Raw genomic sequence first — 18,210 nt, forward strand, 5'->3', positions numbered from 1 at the left:
TTCCTGAGCCAAGAAAAAAATGGGTGAGCCGGAGGCTAAAGAACTGTGAGCTGGCTCATGCTGAGAGGGCAGACTGGTGCCAGGCTAGATGGGCGATTCCACCACTGGGTGGAGCCAGATGTCTCTCTGGAAGGCAACTCTTTTGTGCTCCCAGGGTGGGAGCTGTGAGCGGACTCTGTTGTATGAAAGGAAAGAGGCAGTTCCCCTGCAGAAGGTTTTGTGGCGTACAGCCCGCTTCTTCATCCACTTTGCTCTCATTTCCTGCAAGAGTCCACTTTGGTGTAGCCAGTTTGGCGTTGTGGTGAAGTGCACGGACTCTAATCTGGGAGAACTGGGTTTGATTCCCCACTCCTTCACTTGCACCCGGCTGGATGACCTTGGGCTGTCCTTGAAAAAGAGCCGTTTCTGTCAGAGCTCTCTCAGCCCCACCGACCACACAGGGCGTCTTTCTGTTGTGGGGAGAGGAAGGGAAAGGAAAGGAGTTTGTAAGCCACTCTGAGAGCCAGTTTGGTGCCGTGGTTAAGTGCGCGGACTCTAATCTGGGAGAACCGGGTTTGGTTCCCCACTCCTCCACTTGCACCCAGCTGGATGACCTTGGGCAAGCCGTGGTTCTGACAAGAGCTGTCCTTGAAAAAGAGCAGTTCCTGTCAGAGCTCTCTCAGCCCCACCCACCTCACAGGGTGCCTGTTGTGGGGAGGGGAAGGGGAAGGAGTTTGTAAGCCGCTCTGAGACTCCTTTGGGTAGTCTCTCTCTGTCTCTCTCTCTCTCTCTCTCTCTGCACCTGAAGACGGGGCCCTGCACGCAGCTCCCTGGGTCAAATGCTGCTTCCCTTTCAGTTGCCACAAAACCGCTGTTGTATGCCCCTTCCGGAAAGCAGCCGGGTCCGCTCCCTTTGGAGTGCTCTCAAGAATGTCTCCCAAGTCCCACCCAAGGCTCCCTCTAAGCCGTGGAGTCCCCTGAGCAGAAATCCTACTTTGTGAGCTCCTGGCGTTAAAGTTGTGAGCGAGTGATTCGGCTGCTGCATAAACTAGTTTGCTCTTCTGGAGCCCCATCCTTGCTGAGCAGAGACAAAAAGGCGTGAGCCAGAGGCTAAAAACGGTGAGCTGGCTCACACTCACTCAGCTTAGCGGGAACACTGGCTCCCATCCCACAGGGGCTTCGGGCGTGGTCTAGATCCCGCCTTCACTCTGTCACTTTCTTTCACAGGCCTGCTCCACGATGCGCCTCCGCTTTCAGTGTGTAGACGGTGCAAAAAGTGCCTGCCACGACACAGCGGGGAGCCCCAGTCCACCGGGCAGCGTGTGGGTGTCCACCAGCCCCAGCCACAAGAGCCGACGTCCTGGCTGCCGCCGCTGAGCCGGCTCTGGCGCAGCAACTGGGACCCTGCCGGGAGGAAGTAGCCCCCTCCGCCCTCAGCTCTCCGGCATGGTGCCCAGGCCTGGGGCCGCGCCATGCAGGGAGACCGAGGCACAAAAGACTACCGTGGAAAATGCAGAGAGTAATAAATCGGACAAGCCGGACGCGAGCGTTGGGCTCCTCCGTGGGTCTGGTGCCGCCTCTGGGGGAGGGTCGCCTCATGCCGTCCTTTCCAACCCTTGGCCCGAGGAGCCCCGGTCCGCGGAGGAGGGGCCCCCACCCCCCACGCCTGTTTCCTAGGACTGGGCAGTGGCGGCGCACCCTCCTTCCCGCAGGGCCGGGACGGCATCCTTGGCTTTGGGAAGCAGCCGGGGAAGGGAGGAAGGTGGGAAGAAGGCGGGCTGGCATCTTGCCTCGAGAAGGATCATGGGTGACTAAGGAGATGTAAAAAAAGCATACGCAAAAGTGATCTAATTAAAAGATCCGTGAAAGATTATTATTTTTTAAAAAACTGCCTGTTCTTTCTGGGACTAACCGGGGGGGGGGACACACCAAGGGTTGCGTGAGTCTGAGAGCAGCCCGTGCCCCCCCGGCCCCTTTCTCTGTGTGTGTGTGTGTGTAGGCTGGGGGTGGGGACTGTGGGGTGAAGGGCAACCTGGAAGAGGCTCTTGGCAGGTGTGCTGCAAGGGCCCACGAAGGAAGGGAGTCCAGTCGCTTGAATGAGCCCATATTTTTTTGGGGGGGGAGGCGACCAAACCAAGCTCCGCTTTGCTTGCTTGGGTTGCCATAGATATTGGCAGGGCTCATTTCATAGAAAAAGAGGTGCAGGAGAAAATTAGCGTAACTCATTAGCATAACTTATTTGCGTGTGCCACACCCCCTGACATCACCGGAAGTGTGTCAGAAGGCAACACCCACCGTTCAGGCTCCACTGGACTGTTTTGGATTGCTAGCTGTTGGTGGGGGGGAAGAACGTGCAGATCTGTCCTCGCAGAGGAGGGAGAGCTTTTGCCTGAATAAAACTTGGCCTTAAAGGTGCCACTGGACTGTTTCAGGGCGGGGGGGAGCTCTGCAACTTACCTGGCTGCTCCTTGCTCTGACTGAGGGCTGCTGAGAGCAGGGGGTGGGGCTTGTTGCATGTGCCCGCCCCCTGGGCTCTTTACTGCCGGAGCGCCGCTCCTGTGCGCTCCTGCAGGAAATGAACCCTGGATATTGGGGGGAGGGAATTCCTGTGGGGAGGGTTTTTTTTGAGTGAATGAGTGAGAGAATGGGACCTTCTGCTTCTAGGAGTCACAACTTTCCTCCCAGTCGTGCCCTTTCCCCTCCTTTTTCCATTTCCCATTTGAGCGTATATCTGTACCGGCCCGAACCCCAGATAACCAAACATCTATCTTTTACTTGGTTGGGATGGCAACATCAGGCGTGGTGTGAATGTGACGTCTGCATGGGGGAAGGAAGGGGCTTTTACTTGAATTATCTATATTAAGCTTGTACCCGCCAAAAGTCTTCAGTTCTGACACAGTGACTTACTGGATCTTGCATACACTTCAATAAACTTATCACTGCCAAGAGAGAGTTGTTGTTGAGTATAACTGGATTGGGAGTCTGACAGAGGCTGGCCAGCCAACCCACTCCAGGCTTGAATAGCTGCTGCACTGCAGTTTCCCAAATTCGTGACTTACAGGCCGGAGCTTGCCATTTCTGTCTGCGCCCCCCCACCCCCCCGGAAAAAACTGGGGCTGAGAGGTATCTTGCCTTTGGACATGGAAGTTCAAGTGAGCTGTCTTAGTTCGCAGCCATTCATAGACCTCTCCTCCTCTGTGGTCTTCCACACAGGGACCGGCTTTTGTGGTTTCCCGGTCGCTGGGAGGGCTGCAGATAGAGTGCAGTCGCGACAGGTCTTCCCTAGGGCAGGTCCCCCCCCCCCAGTTTCCCTGCCCCCCATCCCCTGGAAATGGCCACACACACACCCTTCCCAGGCCACCAAGGCGTTTGCAGAATATTACTGCAAGGAGGGGGATCTCATGGGGGGGGGGGTCTCTGACTTCCCGAGCTTTCCTTAAAAACAGAAGTTGAGATTGGAGACAAGGGGGGGAAACCCTGGGAGGTGAACCCACCACGATGCTGTGGGAAAGCAGGAAAAACTGGCTCCCCCAAAGTGTTGACCTCAGGGCAGAGAACTCCTGTGGAAGACACCATTGCCTGCTGGTCCCCTTTGAAGCCACCCAGGGCAGGGGTCAGCTGGCTGCCATAAAGGCTGGGGTGGGGGGGGAACCCTTCACTCCTTGGAATGCACTTTCGATTTCCTGGTTGCCTCTTATCTGTCTGTCTTATGTGCTTGGCCTTGAATGCTTCACTGATAGACCATTGCTCCATATAAGAACACAAGAGAAGCCAGCGTTGGATCAGGCCAATGGCCCCTCCAGTCCAACACTCTGTGTCACACAGTGGCCAAAAACACCAGGGGCCATCAGGAGGTCCAGCAGTGGGGCCAGGACACCAGAAGCCCCTCCCACTGTTGCCCCCCCCCCAGCACCAAGAATACAGAGCACCCCTTGCCCCAGACATAAGAACATAAGAGAAGCCAATGTTGGATCAGGCCAATGGCCCCTCCAGTCTAACACTCTGTGCCACACAGTGGCCAAAAATACCAGGGGCCATCAGGAGGTCCAGCAGTGGGGCCAGAGGACACCAGAAGCCCCTCCCACTGTTGCCCCCCCCCAGCACCATGAATACAGAGCACCCCTTGCCCCAGACATAAGAACATAAGAGAAGCCAATGTTGGATCAGGCCAATGGCCCCTCCAGTCTAACACTCTGTGCCACACAGTGGCCAAAACCCAGGGGCCATCAGAAGATCCACCAGCAGGGCCAGAACTTCAGAAGCCCTCCCACTGTTGCCTAATACAGTGCAACCCTTGCGCCAGACATAAGAACATAAGAGAAGCCAGTGTTGGATCAGGCCAATGGCCCCTCCAGTCCAACACTGTCACACAGTGGCCAGAAACACCAGGGACCATCAGGAGGTCCAGCAGTGGGGCTAGGACATCAGAAGCCCTCCCACTGCTGCCCCCCCCCAATACCAAGAACACAGAGCATCCCTTGCCCCAGACATAGAGTTCCATTTATACCTTGTGGCTAATAGTCATTGATGGATCTCTGCTCCATATGTTTCTCCAGGCCCCTCTTAAAGCTGTCTATGTTTGCAGCCGCCACCACTTAGAATCATAGAAGGTTAGTGTTGGGTATTACAAGTTAAAATTACACTCAGTGTATCTGGGGTTAAATGTTTGTTTGCGTTGTCACAGGAAGTCACATGTGTTTCATGTAACCAATGTTAGTTTAGGACTACAAGCCCGGGAAAATCATCCCTGATCTAGGAGTTTCATTTGAAGTAAAGTGTCAAGGTGTTTTAGCATTTTATGGCTCCTCTTCCCGTCTTTGTTTGCTGTTCTCAAGGAGAACGAAAGAGAAGCCATAAGCTCTCTTCTAGTCTTGTCTTTGTAGTGTAGGGAATTTAGCTCTGTTGTTATTTTCATCCCAGTTACCCTTCCCTATGCTAGAATGTAGTAAAAACTTTCTATTTTAAACACACATGGACTCTGAGTCTGAATTGTTTTACTCTGGCACTGCTAAGCTATTTTATTTCTGCTAAAAACCAATTTTTAAAACCCAACAGTTAGAGTTGGAAGGGACCTTGCAGGTCATCCAGTCCAACCCCCTGCACTCTGCAGGAGCACAGCCGAAAGACAGCCCTATGACATACCCGAAAGGTGGTCGTCCAGCCTCCGCATGAAAACGTCCAGTGAAGGAGCACCCACCACCTCCCGAGGCAGTCTGTTCCACTGCTCAACCACTCGCACAGTCAGGAAGTTTCTCCTGATATTTAGCCGGCATCGACTCCCTTGTAATTCCCACCCATTAGATCTAGTCTTGCAATCTGGAGCAAGAGGGAATAGATCTGCTCCGTCTTCTACATGACAGCCCTTCCTGCAGCAGTGAGTTCCATGGGTTAATGACTCTTTGGGCAAAGAAGTCCTGGGGCCAGGCAGCTGCCCCCACCCAGGGTATGTGGAGGCCAGCCCTGCCTGGTCTGACCCGCTTCACCAGCTCAACTCCTGGCGGTTCCACTAACGGGGAGTACGGAGCGACATCTAACCCTCCCAGTGATGCTCAGCAGACAGGCTCTGATGGAAAGTCCTTGGTCCCATTGATTCTTTATTGTGTATTTCTGGCTCAGCTGGGGTGTGTGTGTGTGTGTGTGAGTGAGAGTGTGTTTGCTCAGGTTCCCCACAGTGCCAAGCTTTGTTGCTTCCTTGCCTTGCTGTGGAGTCTGGTCGTTTCTCCGGATTGGGGACCATGAACCAACGGCGGCCTCCTTTATCGTAGAATGATAGGATCATAGAATTTTAGAGTTGGAACTGGGACCTTGCAGGTCATCTAGTCCAACCCCCTGCACTCTGCAGGAGCAGAGCCGAAAGAGAGCCCTATCTACGTATGTATCTGACAGCCTGCTCTCTGCCCCCGCCCCCCAGCTGACAGCAATACAGCCTCACATCCCCGTGGGGGTTTGTGTGTGTGCATGTGTGTTTCCCCACACGTCAACTCTGCAAGTTGGTTTTTCGTATTAATTTCATTTCGAAATGTACACCATGCTTTTCAACTTGAAAAACAAACGAACCAGCAAAAAGTCTTTAAGGCAACTTACAAACAATAGAAATACAACACAAAACAGCACAACAGCACAACACAACAGCACAAAACGCACGGCCACAACAGTAACCCTGGCAGCCTCCTCCCAGTGCGAGTCCACCACTGGCCCACCAAAGCAGCCACGGTCTCCTCACGTAAAAGCCACCCCCCACCCCCCGCGCTCTCTGAGCTTGGACCTCGTTGCAGATGTGCCCAGTAGTGAGCATGCGCTCTCCACGCCGCAGGGAGACCTTGGTCTCGGGCACCATCCTGCCGTGCGCCTGGCCCCTGTCTCATTAGGCACAGCGTCATGTTCCAAGGGAGGCCTTTCCTTTCCAGCTCACTCGAACCACTTGCTCAAAGCCGGCACCGTCTGGTAGCGGACGGGGTTCGTCTGCAAGGCCCGGCAGGCCTTGCACAAGTGAAGGGACCAAGACGTGTTTTTGACGGGGGCCAGCCGCGAGCGCCACTGGAAGTAACTCTTGTAGCGCTCCGTGTTCCAATCCAGCTCCTGCAAGAAGAGGGCCAGCTGCTGCGCGGTGGGGAAGTCGTCGATGTGGATGAACGAGCCGGGGGGCAAGTAGCGCTCGTAGTTCTCGCGGGGCGGCCCGCAGACCACCGGCACCGTCTCCGCCAGCAAGGCCGTCTTCCAGAGCTTCTCGGTGATGTAGTCCTCGTGCACGGAGCTTTCGAAGGCCAAGTAGAACTTATACTGGGACAGGATGCTGACCTGCTCGGTCCGAGGAAGGGGCAAGCGCTGGAACCCGTAGATGTCCACGTGGAGGTACTTCTTCAGCTGCCGGTAGTACTGGACTCGGCGGGAGGACGGGTTCCAGTTGCTCACGGCCCAGGCCACCAACTTGCTCTTGGGCGGGATCGTGACGTGCCGGGGCTCGGGGAGGACTTCCAACCACCCGTACGGGGTGAAGATGTCGGAGTCCCTCCGGTAGGACATGGTGAGGTTGAAGCGGTTGTCCATGTAGTGCACGTTGCGGGAATGGGTGGGCGACTCCAGATTGAACCAGATCCAGACCTGGGAGGGGGGCCTCGGCTCACGGGGGAGGGACCAAGGGCTCCGGGAAACGTCGTAATGGTGGACGACCACCGCGTCGGCCTTGGGGTACCACTTGCGGTTAGCCGTGATGCGGCAGTCAGGGATGCCCAGGAGCTGCGAGCAATTGCCAATGGGGAAGCGGCCCCTGAAGGGCCACGACCACAGCAGGATGGTGAGATTGGAGGCCTCGGGGTCCCTCAGAGGCTGCGGCTCCGGCTCCAGCTCCGGCCTGGGGGAAGTGGTGTTTGTCATCCCAAATTCGCAGAAGTAGGTAAAGAGGATCGCATTCAGTGCTTGGAGGAGCAGGAAGGTGAAGATGAGACAGCTGCCCAGGGTTCTCCTCTGCCTGAAGGAATCCATGGACAGGCCTGAAAAAAGCAGAGAGGATAAAGCAGGGGGCCCCAACGTGGTGCCCCCGTGGGTGCCACGCCGCCCACCAACATTTGCCTGCCACCCGCCAAACGTTTTTAGATAGTGGGTGGGGGCTTCTGCCCAGCAAGGCTTCCGACTGCCCACTGGAGATCGGATTGGCCATCCAGATTATTTTAAGAAGAAGAAGAAGAAGACATTGGATTTATACCCCATGGCCCTTCACTACCCAACGGAGTCTCAGAGCGGCTCACAACCTCCTTTCCCTTCCCCTCCCCACAACAGACACCCTGCGAGGTAGGTGGGGCTGAGAGAGCTCTTGACAGAAACGGCTCTTTTCCAAGAACAGCTCTCGTCAGAACTACGGCTTGCCCAAGGTCATCCAGCCAGGTGCAAGTGGAGGAGGAGTGGGGAATCAAACCCGGTTCTCCCAGATTAGAGTCCGCGCACTTAACCACTACAAAAGAAGAAGAGAGATTGGATTTATACCCCACCCTTCACTTCCCAAAGGTGTCTCAGAGTGGCTCACAACCTCCTTTCCCTTCCCCTCCCCACAACAGACACCCTGTGAGGTAGGTGGGGCTGAGAGAGCTCTTGACAGACACTGCTCTTTTTCAAGAACAGCTCTTATCAGAAGTACGGCTTGCCCAAGGTCATCCAGCCAGGTGCAAATGGAGGAGGAGTGGGGAATCAAACTCGGTTCTCCCAGATCAGAGTCCGCGCACTTAACCACTACACCACACTGGCTCTTTTTGTTTAAAACATTGTTTTGGCAGCAGCTGCCGGCCACGGCCAAAGGCTCTTCTTCACTGGGTGAGGGGAGGCGTGGCAGCCATTTTGAGACTGGCTACGGCTCCTGCAGCAGCCATTTTGTGGCTGGGCCCGGCACACCATGTCAGGATTCCAAAGGTCCTCACAGGCTCAAAAAGGTTTGGGACCCCCGGCATAAAGCCAAAGGAACTTGCATTCCAGGGAGACGGCATTTGGGGGAACCTCTCTGAAGAATGACGCCCAGCTCAGGCGGAGGAAGCCGCGGCGGGAACGGCTCCATACTGGTTGTCGTGGGTCAAAGTGTGACGAAGGATTCTGGTGGGGAAAACAAGACCTTTGAAGCGTGATATTCTTCACAGAGGTTCTCCTCTGGGCATACTGCTCGGACCAATGCGGAATCCAATCAAGGGTTTTTCTCCCTTTAAAAATGATATTTGTGTATTTTAGTTTTTTAAAAAGGGTTTATATCCTGTATTTCTAGCACTGCTGTCTCTGATTCCATAGGACTGCCAACTCCTGTTTAGGAAATACCTGGAGATCTGGGGGCGGAGTCTGGGAAGGGCGGGGCTTGTGAAGGGGAGGGGCTTCAGCGGGGCCTGGTGCTACAGGGCCCACCTCCCCAAGTGGCCGTTTTCTTCGGGGGGGGGGCTGATCCCTGGAGGCCTCCAGCCACCACCTGGGGGTCGGCAACCTTGGCTCAGCATCCTATAGAAGGAAAAGCCAGCTTTGGGATTCCCTGACCCCAAACGTCACGGGGCTAAAAACCATCCCTGGGATCGTGCCCGGAAACTAACCAGGGGCCCGTGCTCTCAATGAAGGCCCGGCCCGGTGCAACGCCTAGCCACCGCAGGTAGACAGGAAATGCCAACAACAACAACAGCAAGAACAGCAGCAGTAATAATAAAGCACCCAGCTCTCTCGTGTGGCCCGCCTCCTCTCCTGATCCTGCCGCCCGGCCAGGGAGGCCTCCTCTGCCCGGCAGGTGTGCAAAGAGGGCTCTACCAAGAGGCCAAGCCAGGAATGGATCCTGGGGAGGGGAGTGGCCACAGAAGTGATTGACAGGAGGCTGCACGTGCTCAGAGGGGCTCCAAGGCCCTCAGGGCCAAAGTGGAGGCAGGTTTTAGGGGCGGGGCTTGGGGAGGGCGGGGTTTGAGGAGGGGGAGGGGCCTCAGCAGGGGGTACCATGCCAGAGAGCTCCAAAGCTCTGGGGGAGGGGGGACTGGTCTCTGTCACCTGGAGATCTGGCTGCGATAGTGGGAGGATATCTCCAGCCACCACCTGGAGGTTGCCAACCTGCTAAGACAGGCAGGCAGGCAGGCAGGCAGACAGATAGCTGTCACTATGTAGCTCGGGTTGCCAACCTCCAGGTGGGGCCGGAAATTCTCCCAGAATGACGACTGACTTCTGCCCTCTGCAGGCTCCACGCCCAGGCTGGAATTGAGGAGGCAGGCCTGGAGCCTGGGGCAGAGTGAAAGAGCCCCCCCCCCCGAAGTAATTCATGGGGTCTGTAGAGACTCTGTGAGAGCCAGTCTGGTGTCGTGGTGAAGTGCGCAGACTCTGATCTGGGAGAACCGGGTTTGATTCCCCACTCCTCCACCTGCAGCTGCTGGATGGCCTTGGGCAAGCTGTAGTTCTGATAAGAGCTGTCCTTGAAAAGTGCAGTTTCTGTGAGAGCTCTCTCAGCCCCACCCACCTCACAGGGTGTGTCTGTTGTGGGGAGGGGAAGGGAAAGGAGTTTGTCAGCCGCTCTGAGACTCCCTTGGGTAGTGAAGGGCCATGGGGTATAGATCCAATTTCTTCTTCTTCTTCTCTTGTTTGGTGTCGTGGTTAAGTGTGCGGAGTCTAATCTGGGAGAACCGGGTTTGATTCCTCACTCCTCCACTTGCACCTGGCTGGATGACCTTGGGCAAGCCGTAGTTCTGATAAGAGCTGTCCTTGAAAAAGAGCCGTTTCTGTCAAGAGCTCTCTCAGCCCCACCTGCCTCACAGGGTGTCTGTTGTGGGGAGGGGAAGGGAAAGGAGTTTGTCAGCCGCTCTGAGACACCTTTGGGTCGTGAAGGGCAGGGTATAAATCCAATCTCTTCTTCTTCTTCCTCTCCGTACAGCGGTCTTCTGTATGTAAACACATTACGGAGGCAGGAACGTGCCAGTCTTCTGCCAGTGAATAAAATTTAGTCTGGATTTCAGGTTGCCAACTTCCAGTTCCAGGATGGGAGTGGGATCGTGGGGTTATTTATCTGTTTGTTTAAAAAGAAGAAGAGATTGGAGTTCTACCCCGCCCTTCACTACCTGAAGGAGTCTCAGAGCGGCTTACAGACTCCTTTCCCTTCCCTGAAACAGACACCCTGTGAGGCAGGTGCGGCTGAGAGAGCACTGACAGAAACTGCTCTTGAGAGAACAGCACTGAGAGAACTTGTGGCTGACCCAAGGTCACCCAGCTGGCTGTAGGTGGAGGAGAAGTGGGGAAATCAAACCTGGTTATCCCAGATTAGAGTTCACGCTCCTAAACACTATACTAAACTGGCTCTCAGGACAGGCAGGAAGAGAGAGAAGAGATTGGATTCATACCCCACCCTTCACTACCCAGAGGAGTCTCGGAGCGGCTGACAAACCACTTTCCCCTCCCCACAACAGACAGACACCCTGTGAGGCGGGAGGGGCTGAGAGAGCTCTGACAGAAACGGCTCTTTTTCAAGGACAGCTCTTGTCAGAACTACGGCTGGCCCAAGGTCATCCAGCAGGTGCAAGTGGAGGAGTGGGCCTCTACATTTCTCGGCCACCTCCCCACCCAAATAGGCTCCCACAAGGCAGCAACCATTTATTTTCTTTATTTAATCTCCTGCCTTTCTCCCCAAAGCGGCTTATATTGTTCTCCTCTCACACAGGAACACACCTGAAGCTGTCCTGCCCTGAATCAGACACACACACACACACCCCTGGACCATCAAGGTCGGCATTGCCTACTCAGACTGGCAGCCGCTCTCCTGGCTCTCAGGCAGAGGTCTTTCACGTATCACCTCAAACCTGGGGATTGAACCTGAGACCTTCTGCATGTCAAGCAGATCCTCTGCCACTGAGCCACGGCCCCTGTCCTCCATTTTGTCCTCACAACAATAACCTTGTGAGGGAGGCTAGGCCGAGAGCGTGCGACTGGCCCAAGACCACCCAGCAAGCTGCAGGGGCAGAGCAGGGACTCAAACCGGGGTCTCTCGGAGCCTAGTCTGTCACTCTTAACCACTATGCCACTCTGGCTCTTGTCAAAGCATTTCAACATTTCTTTTTTCCCCATGGTATAAATTTTATTTTATTAAACATACATCACATACAAACAAACACAGACAATACTAAACACAAACGGAAAATGGGAGCATTTTGAGTAAAGAATTTGTTGTCCGTACATCTCAAATCGTAAAACTTATTTCTGTGCCACATGATACTGTCCAAACTTTGCACAATAATGTTCTTAAAAAAGGTAAAGGTTTCCTTGCTCGAAAGCCAGTCGAATCTGACTCTAGGGTTGCGGTGCTCATCTCCGTTTCAAAGCTGAAGAGCCGGCGCTGTCCGAAGACGTTTCTGTGGTCATGTGGCCGGCATGACTAAACACCGAGGCACACGGAACGTTGTTCCCTTCCCACCAAAGTGGTACCTATTTATCTACTTGCAATTTCTTGCTTTCGAACTGCTAGGTTGGCAGGAGCGGGAACTAGAGACGGGAGCTCACTCCGTCATGAGGCACACTCGGGTCTCGAACTGCTGAACTACCGACCTTCCACAGCCTGCAGTTCAGCGTCTTAACCACTTGAGCCACTGCAGCTCCTTAATAATGCTCTTATTAAGCTCTATTCTGGTTATAACATATTTCGATAATTCAGTTCTCCGAACCAGTGATAAAGTCTTGACCATGTTTCTTCAAATCTGTCCTCTCCATGTCCTTTCAAGATTAAAGTTAATTTGGCCATTTCAGCAACTTCCAGTGTTTTGTTTATTAGTTCTTCTTTTGTTGGTATTCAACATTAAAACAAAGGGTACGTGTTAAACACACTAAGCAATGCAGAACGCGGTATCACACTTGGGTGGACCTATTATGATGTCGGCCTATTTCCTTTTTGGAAAGATCCCTCCTGAACAATTCTGTTTTCCACTGTTTGCATATTCCAGGCCACGGCTGTCTCTGCCTAAGGGTCTTCTCTTCTGCAGAATGCAGCCACACGGGGGCTGCCACTTAAAGCGGGCGTGGAGGCAGGTGCGGAAGAGGGTCTGATTAGTTCTCTCCCCTCCCTGTGTTTCACTGCAGAAAATAATTCCAGTCAAGCTTCCTTCAGCCCAGTTTTTCCCAGTCGGAGGGAAGCTGGCATCCGGGTGAGGACAGCAGGCAGAAATCTCAGCTCTCGGCCCCCCCATAGAACTAAGGGCTTCTTTTAAGACTTCAGAGTGTGTTTGTGGCAGATATCACATGTCACCTGGAAAGGGAGGCCACAAACCGGCATTAGCAAATCATCCTTCATGTTTAATACAGTAATCGTGTGTCGGCAAGTGGCAGCCAAGTCGCTGTGATCACAGTGCCAGGGGGCTTTCAAGGCAAGGAAGAAGGAAGAAGGAAGAAGGAAGAAGGAAGAAGGAAGAAGGAAGAAGGAAGAAGGAAGAAGGAAGAAGAAGAAGAAGAAGAAGAAGAAGAAGAAGAAGAAGAAGAAGAAGAAGAAGAAGAGATTGGATTTATCCCCCGCCCTTCACTACCCAAAGGTGGCTCAGAGGGGCTTACAAACTCCTCTGCCTTCCCTTCCCCTCCCCACAACAGACACCCCGTGAGGTAGGTGGGGCCGAGAGAGCTCTTGACAGAAACTGCTCTTTCTCAAGGACAGCTCTTATCAGAACTACGGCTTGCCCAAGGTCATCCAGCAGCTGCGAGTGGAGGAGTGGGGAATCAAACCCGGTTCTCCCAGATTAGAGTCCGCGCACTTCACCACGACACCAAACTGGCTCTCAGAGTGTCTTACAAACTCCTTTCCCTTCCCCTCCCCACAACAGACACCCTGTGAGGTCGGTGGTGTGAGAGAGCTCTTGACAGAGACTGCTCTTTTTTCAAGGACAGCTGTGCCAGAACTGTGGCTTGCCCAAGGTCATCCAGCAGCTGCGAGTGGAGGAGTGGGGAATCAAACCCGGTTCTCCCAGATTAGAGCCCACGCACTTCACCACTGCACCAGACTGGCTCTCAAGAGATGAGCAGAGGTGGTTAATGCCGTTGCCTGCGTCTGTGTAGCAGCCCTAAAACTTCCTTGCTGGTCTCCCATCCCAATACCCACCAGGGCCGACCCTGCTTAGCTTCTGAGATCGATGAGATCCGGCCAGCCTGGCCCATCCAGATCAGGGCAGAGACAAACAGAGATGATCTGCTGTTGCCTGCCTCTGCGTCCTGGCCCTGGGCTCCCTGGGTGGTCTCAGCTTCCCGGGTCTCATGAGACTTCAGCCTCCCCGGTTTGCAAGATGGCAGGCTTTCCCTCTGCAGCATAGTTCACAACTGTAGCTCAACTGATCACTGAAGGAACTAGATCCAGGTGGGGCCGCTATGCCGGTCTGAAGCAACGGAACAGAGTTTGAGTCCAGCGGGGGCACCTTGAAGACCAACAAGGTCCACTTCTGGGTACCAGCTCTCGTGCGTATCTGAAGAGGTGGGCCTGCACCTGAAAGCTGGTGCCAAGAATTAAACTGTGTTGGTCTTTAAGGCGCCCCTGGACTCAAACTTTGTTCTTACTTTTAAGGAACGTTCTTCATCATGATAACATTTCCTGTTTCACCACAGGGGGGCGCACTGATCACAGAAACACAAAATCGATTTCAAATCAGATCATGTGAAGGTTTCCCAGTGCAAACTTTGCTATCGGTTGGTGGGCTTAAACGCTTTGTGGTGGAACCGGCCTGCTCTGGCCTGCGGGCTGTGTTCCACCTGGAGGGGCTTTGCCTCCACTCTCATGGAAGCTCGCCGCCACCACCTGACAGTTGTATGGAATTGCCCACTGGGAGGGCCAGGACTCCCAGCTTCCCTTCGAAGTTCTGATGCCTTGCCTCTGTGTTTCCCGCTGCCCAGTGCCTGGTCACCACGGGGACAACTTATGGCCTTGCACAACCCTGGAGGAATAGCCACTTGCCAGCTGCCTGCCTTCCCCCAGTACTCCTTTTAAAATAGCGTGACAAAGACAGTGAAGGTCTATCTGGTACAGAGAACCACTACCACCATCAAAAGTTATAAAGTATTTATCAAAAAGAAAAAATGTTCACAAGCATACTTTTAGCACAGCACCAGATTGAGCATGGAATTCAAAAGAAATGGGTAAAAATGCAACCCTCTGTCCCTCTCTCTATACATGCCCTATCAGATGTTAAAATAGGACAGGCTTCTGTAGCCTAGGAAGTTACAGATCTCTATAGAGTACCCATTACCTTTTTTAAAGCCCCCCCAAGGGGGGAATTTTTTATTTGCATTTCTATAAAACTACAACAGAAATTGGGGAGGGAAAATCTACAATCTATATGAAAAAGTAAAGAAAACCTAACTAAAAACCCAAGAATGGAGGTTATACAATGCTTAAAACATAGTTATTACTCTTATACATTTGCTTTCAAACATGAAGAGTGCCCGCCAATCATCGCTTCTGTTGACAGAGTATCCATTACCTTGAGGCTTGTTCCAGATCTTTAAGTTGAGCACATAGTCCATGGCTGCCTCCCCAGTGGAGAGTCCTCTCTGCTCTCATGGCCTCAGCCCCCAAGGAAAAGAGACCCCCCCTTCCTGCTGCAAGGAGTCTTTATCACCTCTCTTTTCCCCACCCCCTGACCACATCAGCCCAGGTCAAAGAGGATTTTCCTGGAGATATCCAGGAATCTCCTTCCTGACAACTCTCTAGCATTTTACACATCCAAATCTCTGTTCCCTGCTTGGAGAAGGGGAAGAGTTTGACCCACCCGTTATTTCTCTTGTTAGATCTAAAAGCATTTATATGAAGGTGAGCTGAGGTACCTCTGGGAAACAATTTAACTGACTTTCCCCCCTCCTCCTGCCTGTTTTCTGCCCAGAGGGGGGAAATCTTTTAAAACACAATGTGGAGGTTTTGCTCATCTAAAACCTGCTGGGGGGGGGAATGCATTTCTTCACATGCTTAGTAAAAGCTTAGTAAAGCATCCTGTGGTTCTGACTGGGGCTAACAGAAACAGTCCCCTAGCAACCTGGGACTTCCTTGGTGGTCTCCTATCTAACTAGAGGTAACCTGGCTTAGCTTCCAAGGTCTGGTGGGATGAGACTAACCTGGGCCATCCAGATCACGAATATGCAGAGTTAGGCTCGAGGATTTCAAAAGGCTGAGCTGCCCTCTAAGTCTGCATAGGATCTGGTCTTTGGGTCTGGGATTCTTAGCGCTTCCTCTGCTTCTACGGCAGTGAACTTGAGTGGGCCATCCTAGCCTGAGTGAAGGAATCCCGTCTAAGCAAAAGCAATCACATATGGCATCCAAAAAGTCCTATATCAAGTTATCCGTGGCCCCGGCCACACGGGCCAGATATCGTGGGGGGGAGGCGTGGCTAATTGCCCCGGTGCAGTTTGATGCGTGATTACGCGATCAGACGCGCCGGCGGCACACCACGAGTCCTTCCCTCGGTGCTGGTGGGTAAATGAGGGACCAGAGGGGAATGCCGCGCGCCGGCGCAATCACACCACGGCCGTCTGGAGGCAGCCCGTGGCAAACGTTTACTAGTACCTTGGAGGTACTAGTTTTTTAACTTGCATTGTCGGCGGTAAGCCACGGGTGCTCTCCACTTCCCAGATGTTGGGGTGTGATCGCGCCTGGATAATCCGCCCACCATCCGTGCCTCTCCCGCGGCAACTTTGCCGTGTGACCGGGTCCTGTATATCGATTAATAACACATAATCACCTAAGTAATGACAGATCAGGGAATCTAGCAGTAGAAAAGCAAGCAAGCCCAGGCGCACCTTCAAGAATATAAAAAAATTCGTAGTAGGGTATGTGCTTTCGTGAGTCACTGCTCACTTCGAAGAAGGCGCTACTTTAAGGCGCCACTGGACTCCTGCTCTTTTCTCCTGCTACAGACAGACCAGCATGGCTACCCCTCTTGATCTGTCTCCAGGGAACCTAGCAGCAATGTCCAGGGATGTCTTTTGGTGTCCCAAAACCGGCTGTTGCTAACCTGAGCATCCTAACTAGAGCACAGGCCTCTTGGATGTTCAGGAGTCTGGGCTCAGTTCCAAATTAGAGCACAGTCTTCCAGGGACACCCCTACATTGTGGTAACCGGGCTGTAGCCTGGAGATTGAAGCAACACCCAGCTTTGCATTACGAAACCCCTTCGCAAAGCATGACCAAAGCCCATCCACCTTCTCAGAGAACTCCTCAAAAACAGGAAGGTTCTTGGGGTGTGTCAGGATTTAAGAAGAGCCCTTCTGGGTCAGACCAAGCTGAATCCATCAGGGCGACACCCTCATCCCACAGTGGCTGGAGAGATGACTCGAGGAAGCCCACAGGCAGAACATGAGCATATAAGCTCTCCCATATTTTTTTGCCTGCAGCATGGAGAGGCATTGCCTTCATACCTGAAGGCTCTGTCTAGCCTTTGACAGGCTTCTCCTATATGAACCTGCCTTGTCTTGCTAATGATCCATCACAACAACTAGCCACAGCTTGTCTGAAAGGGGTCAGAGGCTTGAACTGTTTGTCCTGCAAAATGAACGTTGGGAAATAGTTCCAAAGGGTGGGCCAGAGACAGCTGCGGTTCGCTGGACCGCGCAAGCACCTGAAGTCCCAGAAAAGTCTTCTTCAGTGAGGAGAGACATGGGAGGCAGCGGAGATATTGGGCAACCTCACGGACCCCTTCTCTCTCACACACTCACCTGGCTCTGCTGTTTAGGAGCAGAACTTGCCAACAGACCAAAAACCACTGTGGTAAAATTAACAATGACACATTGAATGGTTCTATGAGCATCAATTTGTGAAGCTATAAATCTTAAAAAGGTAAAGGTTCCCTTGCTCGAAAGCCAGTCGAATCCGACTCTAGGGTTGCGGTGCTCATCTCCATTTCAAAGCCGAAGAGCCAGCACTGTCCGAAGACATTTCCGTGGTCATGTGGCCGGCATGACTAAACACCAAGGCGCACGGAACACTGTTACCTTCCCACCGAAGTGGTACCTATTTATCTACTTGCAATTTCTTGCTTCCGAACTACTAGGTTGGCAGGAGCTGGAACTAGAGACGGGAGCTCACTCCGCCATGCGGCATACTCGGGTCTCCAGCTGCTGAACTACTGACCTTCCACAGCCTGCAGTTCAGCGTCTTAACCACTTGAGCCACCGCAGCTCCCTCTATAAATCTTACAATATGGTAAAAGAATTCAGGCATAGGCAAAGCAAAGTCCAACATAATCATATCCTTGATGAGCACAACGGTTTTTACACTCATTTCACCAATCTTCCTCATGAGTAAGAAGTCCTATAAAGTTGGAAGACGTCAACCTCTTGATTCAGCTTTCTTTTTTAAAGCAGTACAGCTTCTTATTTGTTTTCTTCTTAGTCAAATTCTCTTTCAGTTCCATTGCAAGTACTTGAATAGGAGTAAGCCAACTACTGAATTTCTAGTCGTAGCAACCAGTCCAGAATTTTTGTGTGGCCACAGGCCTACTTTGAATTTATTTATTTATTTATTTATTTAAAGCTTTGTATTCCGCCCTCCCAGTGGCTCAGGGCGGCTAACATGTGGCAAAGCCGAATTGAATTGATAAAATACAATAAAATAAGCAACATTTAAAACCACAATAAAACCCATACAATAATCAAGGTGCTCTGATCTTCCTACGTAAGTCACCCAAGATGGGAAACAACAAACCCAGTTCAGCGGCCAGCTGTCTCAGTAGTGCGGTCTCCCACAGCGCCGGCTGGCATTTGCTTTTTGTTAGATTTTTTAAAGAAATTCAGC

General features: G+C 52.9%; 1 protein-coding gene across 1 annotated transcript; it reads right to left on the bottom strand.

The window, feature by feature from the left end:
- Nucleotides 1–6,387: 6,387 nt before the first annotated feature.
- LOC107111960 (galactoside 3(4)-L-fucosyltransferase-like) lies at nucleotides 6,388–14,952 on the bottom strand. Its single transcript, XM_015413011.1, has 2 exons — nucleotides 14,910–14,952; nucleotides 6,388–7,469 (listed from the first exon to the last, which is right to left on the bottom strand). The coding sequence occupies exons 1-2, from the start codon at nucleotides 14,950–14,952 to the stop codon at nucleotides 6,388–6,390; spliced, it is 1,125 nt and encodes a 374-aa protein (XP_015268497.1).
- Between the last annotated feature and the right edge of the window lie 3,258 nt (nucleotides 14,953–18,210).

Source organism: Gekko japonicus, unplaced genomic scaffold, assembly GCF_001447785.1.
Source record: "Gekko japonicus isolate JY-2015 unplaced genomic scaffold, Gekko_japonicus_V1.1 scaffold878, whole genome shotgun sequence".
Lineage (NCBI taxonomy): Eukaryota > Metazoa > Chordata > Lepidosauria > Squamata > Gekkonidae > Gekko > Gekko japonicus.